At 40.8% G+C, this 18,496-nt stretch overlaps 1 protein-coding gene across 2 annotated transcripts in view; it reads right to left on the bottom strand.

Annotated features, from left to right (window-relative positions):
• FBXO11 (F-box protein 11) overlaps window positions 1-18,496 on the bottom strand; it is a 199,710-nt gene that overhangs the window by 69,432 nt on the left and 111,782 nt on the right. For both annotated transcript variants that reach the window (XM_074949453.1, XM_074949454.1), the window contains exons 5-11: window positions 14,666-14,795; window positions 12,503-12,586; window positions 12,274-12,406; window positions 8,009-8,115; window positions 7,812-7,923; window positions 6,748-6,854; window positions 6,525-6,662 (exon numbers count right to left, since the gene is read on the bottom strand). In XM_074949453.1, coding sequence (XP_074805554.1) covers window positions 6,525-6,662; window positions 6,748-6,854; window positions 7,812-7,923; window positions 8,009-8,115; window positions 12,274-12,406; window positions 12,503-12,586; window positions 14,666-14,795 — 811 coding nt within the window. The remainder of the gene's footprint in view (window positions 1-6,524; window positions 6,663-6,747; window positions 6,855-7,811; window positions 7,924-8,008; window positions 8,116-12,273; window positions 12,407-12,502; window positions 12,587-14,665; window positions 14,796-18,496) is intronic.

The raw sequence follows: 18,496 nt of genomic DNA, 5'->3' as shown, positions 1-18,496 counted from the left end.
GGTTGAGGGAACTGGGGTTATTTAGTCTGCGGAAAAGAAGAGTGAGGGGGTTTTGATAGCAGCCTTCAACTACCTGAAGGGGGGTTCCAAAAGAGGATGTAGCTAGGCTATTCTCAGTAGTGACAGATGACAGAACAAGGAACAATAGTCTCAAGTTGCAGTGGGGGAGGTCTAGGTTGGATATTAGGAAACACTATTTCACTAGGAGGAGGATGAAGCACTGGAATGTGTTACCTAGGGAGGTGCTGGAATCTCCATCCTTAGAGGTTTTTAAGGCCTGGCTTGACAAAGCCCTGGCTGGGATGATTTAGTTGGTGTTGGTCCTGCTTTGAGCAGGGGTTGGACTAGATGACCTCCTGAGGTCTCTTCCAACCCTAATCTTCTATGATTCTATGGTCAAGACCACGAAATTTAAGTCTGGCAAGGGAGGGACAATCACAGCAGCTATCAGCCCAGATATTGTCTTCTGTCCTTAGCAAGATACAGAGATGATGTTTCAGAGGCGATAGTTGTTAGTCACCCAATAGGATCTTTGCCTATTTCCCTCTTCCAAGCTGATGGAACAATGGAAAGAACAGACAAAGCTGATTTAGGACATGAGCTAGAAGCTGAATGAATCCATGAGCTAAGAGCATGCAACAAAGAAACCACAGTGTACATGAGAGAGATCGCAGCTGTCACACAAATGATGGCTGGAGATAAATTCCACACATTTGATAAAATTGGCTGCTGAGTACTTTAGGCAGGTCCTAAACGGATTTGACAAAGCTAATTGTATAATCAAAGTCTGTGACAGATGACAACAGTAACTCTGTGAAAACTGCAGAAAGACAGCCCCAGACAGGATCTAAGGTTGGATATAAGAAATACCAGGGGGTTGTGGACGCCCTGTGCCTCCATGGAAAAAATTTCTAAATGTGGCATCCAACAATCACTTATAAAAGTCCTCTGTGAATTCATGGGTCAAAATGCACTTGAGACTGTAGAAGCGCACCCAACACAAATACTCCTTCTTCCTGGAGGCTTTTCCAACAGCTAAGTAGCAAAGTCTGTCACTAGTAGATGTGCTGAAGAAGCCCAAGACTTGTAAAGTACTCAAGAGGAAGTGACAAGAGGATGCTTCTGCATGAGCTAATATGGATTGTTGGGTCTCTTGGTATCAAAGGAACCACAGCGATTAGCTCACCTGATACACCTGTTTTTGTCCTTGCTGGTCACTTTCCGATAAATGGAGCACATAGTTAATGCATGGCTTGAAACTGACACCATTACCAGCACAACTGACAAGCGTTGCTTCATATCTGTACATGCAATTTGTTACGCCCTCATTCCTGACTTCTGAAACAAATTTTCTGCTGTACACGCATTAATAGGATGTGACTGTGTCATGCCTATTTGAAATTGGGGAAAAACTCTATGTTTAATGTTGTCAAAACAAAGGGAGCTTACCATTTCAGAGATCTTGCCAAATCAGGAGAAAATGACACAACTTCTGCAGCAAGAAAATTGGTAGCACTGCTGCATGACCAGAGGGAGAAGGAAAAAGGACTAAAGAGACCCGGATCGCTTGTGCCTCAATCTAGGCTAGTCTAGAAAGGACAAGTCACTGACCAAAACTGTCCCACATGGTGGAAGTTTGAAGACCATATCAAAAGAGCATCTTGGCAAAGATTTGGATGTCTTTGCTCATAGGTAAACCATATATTAGATCACCATTGCAACATGGATGGAAAAATGTGGATGATGAACCACTTCCTGTATTCTTCAAGGGCTCAATGGCATCTGAGCTTCTACAAGATCTTATTTGTGCCCATACCAGTAGGGTCACTGCATAATCAACTGTGTCTGTAGTCAGAACAATCCTCCCTGCACATAACTGGGTACATACCAAGGCAATGAAGACTGTGATAACCTAGAAACTCTTGACAGACATCATAATGAAGAACAAGATGATGATAATGATGTTGACTAGAAATGTCACTGGCACGATTACATTTCAGTGATACCTGTACAAATTTATTATTAGATTTTGTTTTACTTTTTAGATTGTTCTTGCAATGCTTTGAGGTCACAAACAAATCCAGTTTTATGTCTTGAAATAATACATAGTCATTCAACTAACAAAAATGAATCAAAATATTTCAGTGGTCATCATTTTAACATGTTGATGTCATTGTTTATCCCCATTTCCATGGTAATAGTACCATTTGTCAGCTCCACACCATAGCTCATTGTAGCTGGGCAATCACCCTGCTCCGGCCCTGAAGGGGTTAAAAGCAGCCATGGAGAGGGCTGCAGCAGCAAAAGGGATTAAGAACAGTTGGGGGAAACTGACCACAGGTGTGTCTGGCTTAATCAGGGCCCAGCTGGCCCTTATAAGAGGGCTGTGGGCCAGAAGCTGGAGGAGTCTTACTCTAGCCCTGGAGGGAGAAGGGCTGCCTGCCTGCGAGCTGAAGGTGCCAGAGCAGAGCAGGGCAAGGGGAGCTGGGGAGTTCCCACCTGGTAAAACCCCAGGCTGCAGGCCTTGGTGAAGGCCCACACAGGTGCTGGGGCTGCAGAGGGGCAGCCCAGAGATAGGCAAAGGCAGCAGGTCCTAACCCCTTGCCAATGATGAGTGGCCTTTACAGACTGCAGTCTGCCCCAATGAGCGGGGGTTAGATGATGACTGGCAGTAGCCACTGAGACAAGGTGGGTTTAGAGGGTTGGGGGTTCCCCTGGGAGGGGAGACCCAGAGTGGGGGTACTGCTGGGGCAGAATGCCGAGGGAAAGGGGCACCAGGGTCCAGGAAGGACACGGGGCCAGCAGCAGGTGAGACCAGCCTGCAGAGGGCACTCCACTGCTGGAGTTGAGCTAATTCCCTGGACAACCAGCAGGAGGTGCCGCACTGGTGAGTTGTCGCTTTGCTACACTCCTCATAGAGTAGACATAATTAACTTTTAAATAATGTATGATGTGCATGTGTGCAGAGACGGTACATTAAGTCAGCCAAATTGGTGGTGTCTGTCACTCTCCTAAAAGGAACACACCAAGTGCCCCAGCTGCTCACAACATTTACTCAGCAAATCAGAATGAACATGAACCTAATCAGTTTTACTCCTCTGACTCATCCAAATAGCTGCATGCAGAAACACCCAAAAATCTGCTAATTTCTGTTGGGAATATATGATGAGAAGAGAGAAACAGGAATGACTCCTTTAGTTTATCAAGAGCCAGCTTCACTCTGCTGCTGCGGAAAGTGCTACAAGCAGCAGTAGAAGCATCAACATGAAGGGAACAGAATGAGTGCAACAAACCAAACAGAACAACGATGTGGGAAGTACTATAAAGAAAGGACTAGAAGAGAGGAATGGATAAGAAACAAAATATCAGGGGTGCAAGAAGGAAAAAAAGTGAACTGGTTACAAACTGGTTAAATGAGGTGAAGATTATCTGAGTTCCTGATATCAATTAAATTAACAAACATAGTTAATCTGATTGGTAGCTTAAAATGAAATGCAGGTGTAAAATCTGCCTCACAAAATTTTGGACTCCTCTGCACTTCAGTACAAGTGTCATTTATTTTATAACATGATTTGAAGTCAATGGGACTAAACTCAATTTTGAGAGTTTACAAGATCAGACCTTTGATTTGACAGCCAAGATGAATTTTGATTACACTACTGAATACTGACAATGTGCAACACAACAAAAAGGCTTTTTATAGTTATTTTTTAATTTAAATAAGCTTTTTATTTTATTTTTAATTGTAAAAATGAGCTGCCAAATTCCTGATATCACCCAGTAAGTGCCATGCTACCACACTGTTTCTCAGTGTGAATATGCACACAGAACTTTCATCAGGGTAGGCAATATTACTATATATTGTATGCGGGGGGGGGAGGGGAGGGCGAGGGAAGGAACAAACCCGACTGTCTGTTGCCAAAGCTTTTAAATTAGAGAATTATGAAAACTTATTCTCTTGGTAAATGAAAGTTTCTTTTCATGCACTGAGTAAATATATGATTTATAGTAGATGGCTGTGGCAATTCATGTCAGGCACCTAGTAACAGTGTACAATGCACGACATCTAAGACTGTCAACAACATACCGCATTTTTAAATGCTTCTTGTTAAACGTTTGGCACTGGCAGATCTGAAGCGATACAAATGTTGAAAAATTGCCACACCAGTGACAAGAGATTAAAGAGCCCACGATTGCTGAAACACAAAGACTGGCCTGAGAACAAGAAATCTGACAAAGCACTGTAGAATCTTTTGCAGCCAGGACTCAAGTGCAGAAATTCGGAAAAACTCAAAGGAACAGAGTATGTATAGGGTAGGAATTCAGTACTGAAACTACTATCTCTGGATTTTTAAAACGTAAAGAATGACAGAAGTTGAAGATGAAGGCTACACAGAAAATTTATTTATGTTTTGTTTTGTGCTTAGACCTGCTTAGTTAAACAGTGTTACCAAAGAGATTTTGCCCATTCATGTTACCCAGTTACCAGCACAAAAACACCCAAAGAGAATACTGTTAGCCAAAAAGAGCCCGTAAGATGCGGGAAGTGCTCTTTCAAAGGATTTTTATGGTTAAGAACATTATGGTTCATCGGTCTCAGTTTGACCTATTTCTTCCTCCCACTTAGAGAGAATAGTTATATATGTCCTACTACATTATAAGCAAACAACAGAGACAGGGGTGGTGCTTTACTTTTTTTTCCAACGTAAGAAATCAAAACAGTGCATCACCATGAGCATCTTTATAAAAGCTCTAAACTTTGCAGCAACACTGTGAGCACATTAAATAGATAAGAAAACTGCTATGGATGATGTTTTTTATATATTCATTTTTCAGATAAATATTCAGCACCCTAAATAAAACTTCGGTAAGGAGTCATTTAATCATTTTTAAAGGCTTGAAGAGCAGTCCCTATGTGACATCCACTGATACTCTCTGCTCATGATATCAAACACTCATCACTGAACAGCATTCCAGCACTGAAGTATGAAGCTGCCTTTCAGAAAAGATGGCAAATCCACTTTCTGCTCCAAATTACACAGGTTAGTAGACTTTTATTTATATTAAATACTAAAATTGAATAATACAATTAGTGAAGTAGCCCCCATGTTTAGTTTGATATTATATTAAATTCATCTTATTCTCTCTCCACAATTTCAATGTGCTGCACATATTTATATACATAACTGCGTGAGACAAGTGGTTGGAGGAAATTGCTGGTTTTGGCAACTGGGTAAAGTTGGCACTTTTGGCACTCAAGCATGCATGGGTTATGCTTTGGGAATGCTGCACTCCAGCAGGATATTTCTGCTAATATGATCAGCAATGAAACAATTAACAGTGTAGACATGTATAGTGTCATCTCTGTATTTCAGAGATAACCCATTGGGATTACTCAGGGCAGTTTACACTCCAGTTATTGTTTCAGCATCTGTGCAGAATCAAGACAACATCACTGCATCAGTTTTCATTCAGTTTGTATTTTTAAGGTTTTCTTTGCAACCACTAGGTGTAAAACTTTTTCTCCTAAGGGAAAGCTTCAATTCTGAAGCACAATTCTGTGATAATGGGTGGATTCCATCACCAATTCCACAACAGAAGAGCCAGCATCCTACATATGACTTACAAGGAAAGGCTGAGGGAACTGAGGATATTTAGTCTACAGAAGAGAAAAGTGAGGGGAGATTTGATAGCAGCCTTCAACTACCTGAAGGGGGGTTCCAAAGAGGATGGAGCTAGGCTCTTCTCAGTGGTGCCAGATGACAGAACAAGAAGCAATGGTCTCAAGTTGCAGTGGGGGAGGATATCAGGAAACACTATTTCACTAGGAGGGTGGTGAAGCACTGGAATGGGTTATCTAGGGAGGCGGTAGAATCTCCGTCCTTAGAGGTTTTTAAGGCCCGGCTTGACAAAGCCCTGGCTGGGGTGATTTAGTGGGTGTTGGTCCTGCCTTGAGCAGGGGGGTTGGATGTGATGACCTCCTGAGGTCTCTTCCAACCCTAATATTCTATGATTCTATGACATTACTCAGGACCTGGCATATTCTGTTGCAAAGATGCAACATTAAATCAGATTGATTGTTTTCATGCGATATTTTACTACACTCCTAAATCTTTCAGGTACTTTCATAAGGTACAGAATTAATGTAAAAACCTTATTTTATTTTTTTAAGAGCCAATTGTGTAAGTGTGCACCTAAATATTTACAGCATTTTGTTACAGCAGTGATTTTTCATTATTTTGATTCCTGAATCTAATCCATTTGTGTTGCCAACCTACTGTGAAGTGGTCTATACTATGCTTTGTTCTGATTGGTTTTCACTTTTCAACTAAATTTGTTTTTAAAACTAAGGTAAACAATTTTGGACTATGAAGAAAGTTGAGGAAAGAAACATTAGAGATTTTAAAAGTATCTGGTCACAAATAAAAAAACATTTCTTCAAAACTATTGTGCAGTGATATCTGAGAGCTATAGATGTACAGTAATGTATAATAATCTCTCTTCAAAACAAAAATGTACATTACCATGCCATGGTCAAATGTGAAAACACCAACATCACGTCCATGATGAATGTGATTCCGTCTGATAATGGGGTTTCCATGGTTTTTAACCCAAATTCCTGCTAATGCATTATTGGAGATCTCATTGTCCTCATATATTCCCTGGCAAAAAGTAAGTAAAAACCAAAAATCAACAGTAATAAATAGTTCTACAAAACTTAGGGGGAAAATTCGAAATAGAAAGTACCTGTGCATGATCGGTAATATAAAGTCCAACATTTTCACAGTCGCTGATGTTACAGTGTTTGATAGTGGGACAAGCTCCCTGGCCACTAACACATACTGCAGAGCCCACTGGAAGAAAAGTGTACAGTTATCAAAGATTCAAAGTATAGTGTATTTATAGATAGTTTGGCCCTACGTTTACAGGAAAACATACAGTATGCACTGGCATCTAAAAGGTATATTTTAAACATGTAGCATTCACTGAATGCTTTTTATTAAAGCAATGAAAAATAGACAGGAAACTATTACCATGCCCATTTTGCAGATATGGAAGCTGAGGCAGAGAGATTAAGTCACATGTCAAAGGTTACACGAACAGCATGTCACTGGCAGAATGGGCAATATTTTGTGTATTTATTTAAGTTAATAAAAAATAGTTAATCCAACTTTTCACAACCTCACTGAACAATATGCAAAAGAAAAACACAAGATACAACAAAACTCTCTACACTCTCTCAAGACTGCTAACTACTCCCCCACTTTAGTCTATTTACACCCTCAGTAATCTATCACCTTCAAGGATCTGGGGCAGTCAAATATTTTGTATCATGCCAGGATCATCAGAGTATGGCAATGTCTAACTAATGGGGAGGAAAAGCAGGCTCCAGAGTAAGGGGCCCCCCTCCAAAGACACCCTTCCACTAATCTTCAATAGGGCCAAGATCTCATCCATGATGTCTGGTAAGCAGACATCTATAACAACTGTTATGCACTTCCAACATAAAACATCACTATCCAAACAGATGAGGTCACTCTGTACCAGCTGTAGTTTCTAAATGATCTTCAGGAATAGCTTTACATATAATGCATGGTAATAATTTCAATCTCAAAGCGACTAAAGTATAGATAAACTAGAGCAAGGTCTGCATCCAAAAGGACAGGTTATAGCCAAATATAATTGAGAAGGAAAAATGTTCATGACTAAGTTTTGTGTTGCATATGGACAGAAAAAAATTATGTTCACTGCAATTATCCTATTTCAGTAACAGTGTTTAAAATTAATTTAACAGTGAAGAGGACACTAACCTGTACAGGTACTTCGAATGATACAGTGATCTATTATTGGGCTGCAGTTCACGGTAATCTCTAAGCAGTGGTGTGCATTGTGGTGCTGAGCAGATTTGTCATCAGGATTGAACTAAGAGAATAAAATGTAATGTTTTGATATTTTTTAAAAAAGCATAATTTTGGAAATTATTAAAAGTTCTACTCAGGTTGCTTACCCTGATTGTCATATACCCAACGTACGCATCTTCAGAACCCTCCATAAAAACGAAGGTGGAATCTCTAGTGTTTTCTATTATGACTTTATCTGCTACTTTTCCAGGTGCTGTAAACCAGAAGTTATTATAAAAGCTTACTCTTTTCCTATGAAAACTGAAAACAAACATTTCAAGTTCTACAAGTGAAAAAACAAAAGCAGATTCTCAGGCATATTTACATTAGGAGCGCTTTACCATATAGGAATATTGGTATACTAAAAGTGCTCCTAATGTGGACACAGCAATACCAGCAAAGCTGTGCTTTCCACTGGCACAGTGAAACCACTCCCCATGAGCAAAACAAGATATTCTAGTAACAGTGCAGTTTTGCCAGTATAGTTGTTTACCACCTTCTGCCAGTACAGCTGTGTCAGCCATGGGTACAAAGAGGATCCCTGACCTAGCTACACCAGCAGAATTCTGTAGCATAGACGTGGCCTTAGTTTAGATGCAGTTATACTGGCATAAAAGTGCCTTTGCTAGTATAGCTTATGTTGTTCAGTGAAGCACTTTTTACTGGTGTAAACGCCACACCTAATACTAGTATTAAATATATACCAGCAAACCTTTTCTAGTGCAGACTTGGCCCAGGTGTTCTGACTTCCAATTCCCTATTCTAACTCTTAGGAAATTGTTCCCCATTACAACAAATCAGAAATAGATAATTCAATATAGTGCATAGGAAAATAAAACTGATTACAAAATACCATTTAAGTTTTAATAAAAAATTAGAGAGACAACTGTAACATATTTGGGCTCAGGCTTGTACTATAGTAAAACAGTTACAACCTGGTGCTGTATATGGTCTGGATTCTAAATCTTTTTATTAAGACTAAATACACAAATTCAGTACACCATCACATAGCAGACCCTCGCTAATACATGCATGTTCTTTACAACTTTCACAAAACCAAAAAAGTGGTATCTCCTAATTTCTCAACATACATACAGAGTGCTGTAGGAAAGTCTATTTTTATACTTAATGTACTAAAAGTTTATTACAGTTTAAAACTGAACTACAGTTCAGAATAAATAAATGTTAAGCTTTTCAAAATAAGTGTTAAGAATGTTTTCAAATTGCTAATCTACAAGATGCAATAACTTGAAATATGAATAGCAAGCTTCTTCAGCATTCTTTATACTGAGTCTAGACAAAAGTGTTTTGCATGCTACTGCTGAAGAGCCAGCAGAGGGAGCACAAGTTTAAAAAAAATAATATTTTTATAGCTGTGTTGACCTCAGTGATGTTGGTGCTTAAGAACAGTAGTAAACAAGAGAGCCAATTTAATGTCACCACAAACCGGAACTGAAATAACTAAACCAGTTATAATTCACACTTCTAGTTATTTTGGTACAAGTCTGTATGGAACACTCTTATTCAGAAATAAGGTCTTGTCTACAGTGGTTATATTGCTATAACTATATCAGTTTAGAAACCTTTATGCGAATAAACTATACTGATAAGCACCTTTATAGCAGTAAAACTGCATCCACTCAGCACGGTTGTACCACTAACTGTATCAATCCAATATACTTATAGCAGTACAAAAATATGTTTAGACTAACCCTAAGAATGACCACTCAGATTTGCATCAAAACAATTAGCTTGACGGAATATTACAAACAACTGAAGAAAGAAAGAAATTAAGCACTTTAGTATTCTTTGTAGCTCTACGATACAATGGAATTGCTAAGTAAACAGGAGAAAGCTACTTCTTAATCTCTTCCCCTGAATCATGCCCGTACAGCTGTGCTTGGTACAGCTATAGGAGAAGGAATCCTCCCACTGTTCATGGAGAAGCAAGGACCACTATCCTTGAACCACGATCACAGTAGTGGTATTCCAGCTGCAGTAGTTCCTGCTGCTGTGCTCCCCTGAATAGAGTTGGTGAATTCACACAGCAGCAGATCAACCCATGCAAACTGCAAACCTTGCTGTATACACAGAGGTGAAGGAAGCTAGAGAGCTCCCCTCAGTTATACAGTACCTGGGACCTTCCATGGGCAAGGACAAGATTTTGCCCTTAAACCAGATTTGATCTTTTTCTGTTGCCTGATAACATGTTATGTCCTGTTCTCTATCTATCAGGAAGAAAAGTCCCAATCAGAATGAAGCAATTTTCACATCCCACTCTGCAAACATGATTTCCATTTTGACTTCTCCAGAGCTGTGAATACATTAACATAGCCTGTCTCATTTCCCTAATGCTATCCGCTTACCCTAACCAAATGACCTTAGGTCGAGGGTCTGTACTCATGTCATGGAAAAATATTTATGAATACACAATTCGTACTTCATATGTCACAAGTGCCAATGTTACAGGTATGTAGGTCAAACTAGCAAGTACCCTTATCCTGGGGAGGGGATCCAGAAACCTTACAGCTGAGCTGAAGACAGAAAAGGAATGGAATTGTGGGCAGGAGATGAAGAAGCTAGAAAACCAATACCAGAACACTTGCTCCTCAGAGAAAAAAGGCAGCCCAAGAATGACTGCACTAAGCACTAGATGCTCAGACACAACATTGGCCAATTCAGACAGATTCAGGAAGCACTGCTTCAGGATAGCATGTGCCAGATGCAGGGTCAGTATTTAGTCCATCTACAGATGCTTCTCTCCTCTTTCTACCAAGGAGGTGATTGTAGCTTAACCTTTTAATTATGGGATATTGGAAAAGGCTAAAAAGGGAATGGGACTTCCTCAACCCTTTGGTTTTAACCAAGTACATCGAAGGAATACCAGAAGATTTCTTACCAAGCCTTAGCAAGAGGGAAATTCAGGAGAGAAATTTCCTGGTAAAAGTGAAATGCTGAAACTACCTTAAAGGAGGGAAACAGATCAGATAGATAGTCCAACCCCCCTGCTCAAAGCAGGACCAACCCCAACTAAATAATCCCAGCCAGGGCTTTGTCAAGCTGGGCCTTAAAAACCTCTAAGGATGGAGATTCCACCACTTCCCTACATAACCCATTCCTAGTGAAATAGTTTTTCCTGTAGTTCCAAAGAGGATGGAGCTGGGCTGTTCTCAGTGGTTGCATGACAGAACAAGGAGCAATGGTCTCAAATTGCAGTGGGGGAGGTCTAGGTTGGATATTAGGAAAAACTATTTCACTAGGAGGGTGGTGAAGCACTGGAATGTGTTACCTAGAGAAGTGGGGGAATTTCCATTCTTAGAAGTTTTTAAGGCCCGGCAGGGGGTGGACTAGATGACCTCCTGAGGTCTCTTCCAACCCTAATCTTCTATGATTCTATGACTTCAGCTTTTTCCACATCATCTGTCACTAGGTTGCCTTCCCCATTCAGTAAGGGCCACGCACTTACCCTGACCTCCTTCTTGTTGCTAACATACCTGTAGAAACCCTTTTTGTTACCCTACACATCCCTTGCTAGCTGCAACTCCAATTGTGCTTTGGCCTTCCTGATGACATCCCTGCATACTCAAGCAATATTTTTTTACTCCCTAGTCATCTGTCCAAGTTTCCACTTCTTGTAAGCTTCCTTTTTGCGTTTAAGCTCACCAAAGATTTCACTGTTAAGCCAAGCTGGTCTCCTTCCATATTTGCTTTTCTTTCTGCACACTGGGATGGTTTGTTTCTGCGCCCTCAATAAGGCTTCTTTAAAATACAGCCAGCTCTCCTGGATTCCTTTCCCCCTAATGTGTTGCACAAATTGTTTGGGCTTCTTCCATTATGGTCAACAGCTAATCACAAAAAAGCTGATGGAGTCTGCTCCACACACACCGTGAAGCTCTTCACATAAACAGGTCCCATGAAAGAGGACTGAGCATCTCAGTTGCAGTGAAGAGCAGGCCATATTTCCGAAGTGATTTTTTTTTAAAAGTTTCTTTTGTTTTTTCTCCATTATAAACAAAACCAGCTACAGCAATAACTAACAGAGAGCACCTCTGTCAGAACCATCAGCTGCTTTTTGAAGTGAGGCAAGAAGAAAACTGCACAGTCTACTTGTAGAAAGTAGAAAAAGGCACTGTGCCAAGAGTGTAAATTGCTTCATTCTGATCTGTTGCTTCTTGTCCGGTTGACAGAGGACAGGACATACCCCAGTTGTCTCTATTAGTGACACACTCTCTTGCCACAGAAGATACCTACATCTGGACTGATACAGAAAAGTTTTTATACATGCTACTTGATATTCTAAGATATATTTGTAATACAGCTGTTAAGAGCCAAGAAAGGTTATACATTGAGATAAAGATTTCAAATTAAATACCTGCACCAATCATAGTGATTGGAGATTCGATATATATCCATTCATCAGTATATATACCAGAGTGAACAAAGATAAGTCCATCAAAATGAGCTTCCTGAACCCCACCGAGGGCATCCTCAATGGTGTCATAGTACTAAAAACAAACAAACAAAATACAAACATGAGTTTAGCAAAAAATAACGATGAGAAAGGTATACAAATATTCATATGAAGTGATTCAGGAACATACCAACATATTTTCTCTTCCTTTATATCTTGCAGGGTTACTGTAGAAGTGTTCAGCAAAGCCTGGCTTTACATGTGCTCCTTTGTACTGAAATAGAGAGAATATCTCAAGATACACCTATAACTAAACAAGCTTGTTATATATGTATGTATATATAAACATTTTAGAAAGTAAATCAGCAAAAGGGTATAGTTGTAATAGTTTGATAGGTTCCGTAACATAATTTATATTTTGAAAATACGTTCACTATACATCTGGACTCCATGAGTTGCAATTTCCACCAAGAACGGATACAAAAATTTGCATCCCTTAGCTACATTTTAAAGTGTTAATTAGGACCAAGGAAGAAGTTGTAATGTTAATATTGACATCAACAAATAAGCAAGCAGTAAAAGATCCAGAATTTTTAAGATGAGAAAGGACCATCATGGCCATCTTATCTGACCTCCTGCATAGCACAGACCATAGAATTTTAAGTCATTCCTGCATCAAACTCATAACTTCTGATTGAGCTGGAGTATATCTTTTACAAAACATTAAATCTTGATTTAAAGACTTCAAGTGATGGAGAATCCATAGGTAAGTTTTTTCAATAGTTAATCTCCCTCTCTGTGAAAAATGTGTGCCTTATTTTAGGCCTGAATTTGTCGAGGTTCAGTTTCCAGCCACTGGATGTTATGACTTTGTTTGCTAGATTAAAGAGCCTTCTGATATCAGAAATATTTTTCCCCATGCAGGTACTTGCACATTGCGATCAAGTAACTTCTTACTAAACTTCCCTAGGATAAATGAAATATACTGAGCTTCTTTAATCCCTCAATGTACGGCACATTTTCACAGACCTCAGATTATTCTCATAACTCTTTTTCAAGCCCTTTCCGATTTTTCAACATCCTTTTTAAATTTCAGTAATGATCTGATCAGTCCTGTATACAATGGCAATATCACCTCCCCACTTATACTTGGTATTCCTCTGCTTATACATCCAAGGATTGCATAAAAATAAAGGTATAAAAAACACACATGATCCTTTCTTTTAAAAAGCGCTTGATTGCATAAGGTGGAAGTCAGAAAAAGGGGCAAAATTCTCACCTTATCAAAATTTGGCTAGACCATGGTAGCTTTTCCCACCCCCCATTTTCATTCTGTGGCCACCTGCCACATTACCAAAGTGGGGTGGAGATTTTATTTTAACAAATCTTTCAACTTCCTTGCAGCTTTGCACCTGATTTTTCTGGGCTAACCATTAGCCCCATACTTATAGCCAAACCAAGTGCCCTTATTCAACAAGCTTAGAACATGAATACTATTATAAATATTAATAAACTAACTCAGTATCCTACTTTATTACTCCTTTACACACATTTTGGAAAGCATGGTGCCCACCCATTATTATATTTTGGATTAGAATTCCCATCATTTGCCTTAAAAGATTATTTGCTGCTAAACTCCTGCCACATAAGCTGCAATGTCCTCTCTCGTTCAAGACCAAGTGTTACTGTCAATCTATTCTGAGCTTACTAAGGAAAGTGCACCAAATATTAATGAGTCAGTTCCATTATGACAACAAGACTACATAGCCAAGGGCTATGACAAAGCTCCATAGAGTCAATGATGAACACACTAAGAAGAACCTCAATTCACACCCAGAAACATTGAGCAGGCAAGCTCACCAGAAGCTCCAGCACAAGAAGTCAAATTTCTGCAAAGAGTGGTCCAAGATAAGTCACTTGGATACAGGCACCTTTTTCAGACAGGTACAATGATTTTTTAAATCATGGTTTATTATAATATTGCACCATAAAGCTGAAAACCTTCTACATCACCATCAAAGCTTGACAGGAATATGGTGTTTTAAAAGGTGACTTGCAAATGTAAAATTCCCTCAACATTTCAGTAACTTTGTCCGTGTGTTGACTACCCAGCATAATCAAGCTAAGAGGAGCAATACAAAAAAGGGACCCACCCCACCCCAAAATCCCACAACTTTTTTTCCCTTTCAGATTTTAAGAAAATCAACATGCAACTAGTCTTTCTCAGTCTGGCTATTGAGGGAATCCTACACGTATTGGCTTAGTTACTGAAATCTTATACTTCACCTTTGCAAATTGTCTTTAAATTACAATACGGAATCTTTCTGGGGATGTGAAAAAACAACATTCATACCAGCTGCTGAAAGCTTTCTTTCCAGGGATTTGGGTGTTCATATTCTTCTGGATTAATCTGATAGAATTTACCAGATTCTGGATGCATCATTGGACGTGTATATTCAAATACTTCCATATACAGTCGTTTCCTAAACAAAAGTGTCAGTCAATCAGAACAGAAAATTGAGAATGTATTTAAATGGTACAAAGTTGTAAGTCAGGTGTAGCACAATTACAACAAACCTATTTAAAATCTTAAGGGAGGAATTTTCAAAAGCATTCATTGTTTACTCTACTCCCACTGAAGTCAATGGTAAAACACCATAGATTTCAGAGTTTGGCCAATATTGAGTATTTTCAAAGATCTCAACCCAAAGTTTTAAAACCAAAAATATTTTAATGGTGCTCATAAAATTAATGAGTAAAAGTGGCTTTAAGTTAAAACAATTCTAGTTGTTGAAGACTAAAGAGAAAAGACACTGCTGCATTTTGTAACATTCATTTGGTGCACATTTAAAGGCTCAAGTCAGCAAAGGACTTAAGTACATGCTTAATATTAAGCACATTACATGCTTTTCTAAATAGGGAGATTTAAGGATGTGGTTACATGCTCTGTTGAATCAGAGCTGAAGTGTGTGCTAACATAAGGACAGAAAGGTTATGCTGCTCTGTCCTTTCTTCGAATTTTGCTATTCTTCTTACTGATCACCACCACACCCCCAAAACAGCTACCAAATATCCTGCATGAGTAAATGACGCGCTGCATTTGGCAGTGCAAAGAGAAAGTTACTCACCTTGTGCAGTAACATAGGTTCTTTGAAATGTGTATCCCTGTGAGTGCTCCACTTTAGGTGCTTTTGCGCCCCTGTGCTTGTAATCAGAGACTTGTGGTAGCAGTGCCCGGTTTGGCCGCACATGTGTCATCCCCGTCTTGCGCCGCTTCAAGCAGTTATCTGGCGCTGTGTGACCAACCCTCTGTTCCTTCTCCCGCCCTCTGTTCCTTCTCCACTGCAGAGCATTTAGTGTGCATCTCCAAAGTAGCGGGGAGGATGGAGGGTAGCGGAGCACTCACAGGGACACACATCTCGAAGAACCTATGTTACTGCATAAGGTGTATGTATGCGCTGATGCCCAGGTTACAGCTCTACAGATGTCAGTAATGGAAACACTGTTTAGAAAAGCTATTGAGGTTGATATTGCCCCGGTGGAGTACGTGCAAATCCCCATATGGGGTTGCAGGTTACATTGACAGTAACACAGTTTGATGCAGTTGGAAATCCAGTTGGAGAGCCACTGTTTAGATATGGCGTCTCCTTTTAATTGTACAGTGATTGAGACAAACAGTTTCATGACCTCGTTATGTCTATGTAAAACGCCAGGGCCCTGAGTAAATCGAGGGTATGGAGTATGGCTTCCCGCCTGTCCCTATGTGGTTTTGGGTAGAATGTTCGCAGGTGAATGGGTTGGTTGAGGTGAAATGATGAGACGACCTTAGGTAGGAACTTAAAATTACCCTTGGGCCGCATCCTCTCTTTGGAGAATATTGTGTAGGATGGATCAGCCATGAGGGCCCCAAGTATTACTATCCGCCTTGTGGAAGTAATGGCGACAAGGAAGGCCACCTTCATTGAAAGGTGAAGGAGAGAACATGTAGCGAATGGCTCGAAGGGGTGTCTGGTGATTTCCCAGAGAACTAAATTGAGGTCCAATGGTAGGGTAGATGTTGTTGAGGCCCTTGAGAAAGCACTTGTGGTGGAATGCTGTGATAGTGAAGAGGTGTACCTTGACTGAACTCATTGAAAGTCCTGATTCCTTGAGTTGAAGTAATAGTCCAGAATCACAGGTAAGTGAGAAGAGATCGATATGATCTGCCTCTTTTGACACCATGAATTTGTGTAGATGTGTGTGACAGATAGTTGCTCTGCGACTATTCAGTAAAAGGTTCAGCACGTCTTTGGAGCAGGTCATTTCGGATCCTTGGAACCAGGGAGCAACCAAGCTTTGAGCCGTAGTCTTTTCAGATTCGGGTGAATGGTTTGGCCCGTGTCCTGGGAAAAGAGACGGGGCAGGTGAGGAACGGTGCCAAGTTTCCACACTAACATTTGGAGCAGGTGAGGGAACTATTTTGACAGGGCTACGTGGGAGCAATTAGTATCACTGTGGACTAGTCCCGTTTGATCTTGTGGAGTACCCGTGCTAGAAGGGGGGTGAGAGGAAATGCGTATAGGAGAGGAGCATCTCATTTGATAAGAAAGGAGAGTACCTTTGAGAAGACTTGGGAAGCAGTGGACAGTCTGAAGGGTAGGACCTTGTATCTGAAGGGTAGGCCCTTGTATTGGAAGTGATCTGGTCCTAGAGTGAATTGAAGAAACCTCTGATGTGATGGGTGAATTGTTATATGGAAGTAGACGTCCTGGAGGTTGAGGGCCCCCCTTTCTAGAGATGGAATTATGGTGGCCACTGTGACCATCTTGAAGTGCTGGTTTCTCACAAATTTGTTGAGCCATCAGAGATCGAGAATGGGTCTCCACCCTCCTGTTTTTTTTGAGAGAGTTAAGTAATTTGAATAGAAACCCTTCCCTCTGTGTTTTGTTGGTACTGGTTCTACTGCTCCTAGATGGATGGAGGTGGGTCACCTCTTGTCGCAGTAGGTCTTTGTGAGAGGAGTCCCTGAAGAGGGAGAGGAAGGGAGAGTGGAAGTAAATGGGATGGAGTATCCAACCTCGATTATCTCCAATACCCATCTGTCTGCAGTGATGGATTGCCAAACTGGGTAGTATGGAGTCAGACGATCTCCGAATGGACTTTCAAGCAACGTCTCAAACTTGCTGTCTGGAGGAAGGTTGGTGAGATGTGGTAGATTGAGGTGGAGGCTGAAGTCTCTTTGTGGGCCCCTGTTTTCGGCCTTGTGGCTCGTATTGCCTGTGTGTTTGTGAATATGGCATGAGCCAGAATTTCTGTGGGTTGTAATACTTTCCTTGTCATCTCTTTGTCCTAGGAGTATAGATGACCAAGGACTTCAGTGTTGCCCTTGAGTCCTTGAGCCTGTGCAGATACTCATCTGTCTCAGCTGCAAAGAGTTTAGGCCCGTCAGACGACAGATCGTCCACAATCGATCGCACCTCGCTCAGGAAACAAGAGAGAGGCAACCAAGAAGCTCATCTCATAACTATTGCAGTATCTGTAGATTGCGCAGCAGTATCTGCTGAGTCCAGAGCAGCCTGTAATGCCGTCCTGGAGATCAGTTGTCCCTCGGAGATGAGCGCTCTGAACTGTTCTTTTTTCTCCTCCAGGAGGAATTCAATAAATTTGGAGAACATAGTCTGTGTGGTCGTATTTTGCCAGCGTTGCTTTGTAATTGCTGATCCGAAGGTGGTGTGTCGCCGAGGAGTAGGCCTTTCAGCCAAAGAGGTAGAACCTCTTCCAATCTTTGTTGTATGGGGTGTTTTGGGGGTAAGATTGTCTGTCCCTCTTGTTAACAGTGTCCACCACCACAGAATTGGGCGCGGGGTGAAAAGTGAAATTCTGTTCCCTTTGCCGGGATATAATATTTTCTGTCAGACCTCTTGCAGGAGGGAGGGATCATTGCTGGAGTCTGCCAAATGAACATAATGGATTCCATGACTGCATCATTCATGGGCAAAGGTATTTTGGGAGATGTCGATGTATGTAAGATGTCGAGGAACTTTTGTTGTCACTCCTTGACTTCCTCCAATATGATGTCCAGGGACTCTGCGACCCTCCTGTAGAGGTCCTGAAAATGTTTAAAATCACTGGCTGCCCACATTGGGTGGTTGCGGGGGAGGGAGGAGGAAACAGGACGGGACGGACGGACAGTGATGATGGTGTC

Source organism: Natator depressus, chromosome 3 (assembly GCF_965152275.1).
Source record: "Natator depressus isolate rNatDep1 chromosome 3, rNatDep2.hap1, whole genome shotgun sequence".
NCBI lineage: Eukaryota > Metazoa > Chordata > Testudines > Cheloniidae > Natator > Natator depressus.
The sequence above is the reverse complement of the archived record's forward strand: the minus strand, read 5'-3'. Positions and strand labels throughout refer to the sequence as shown.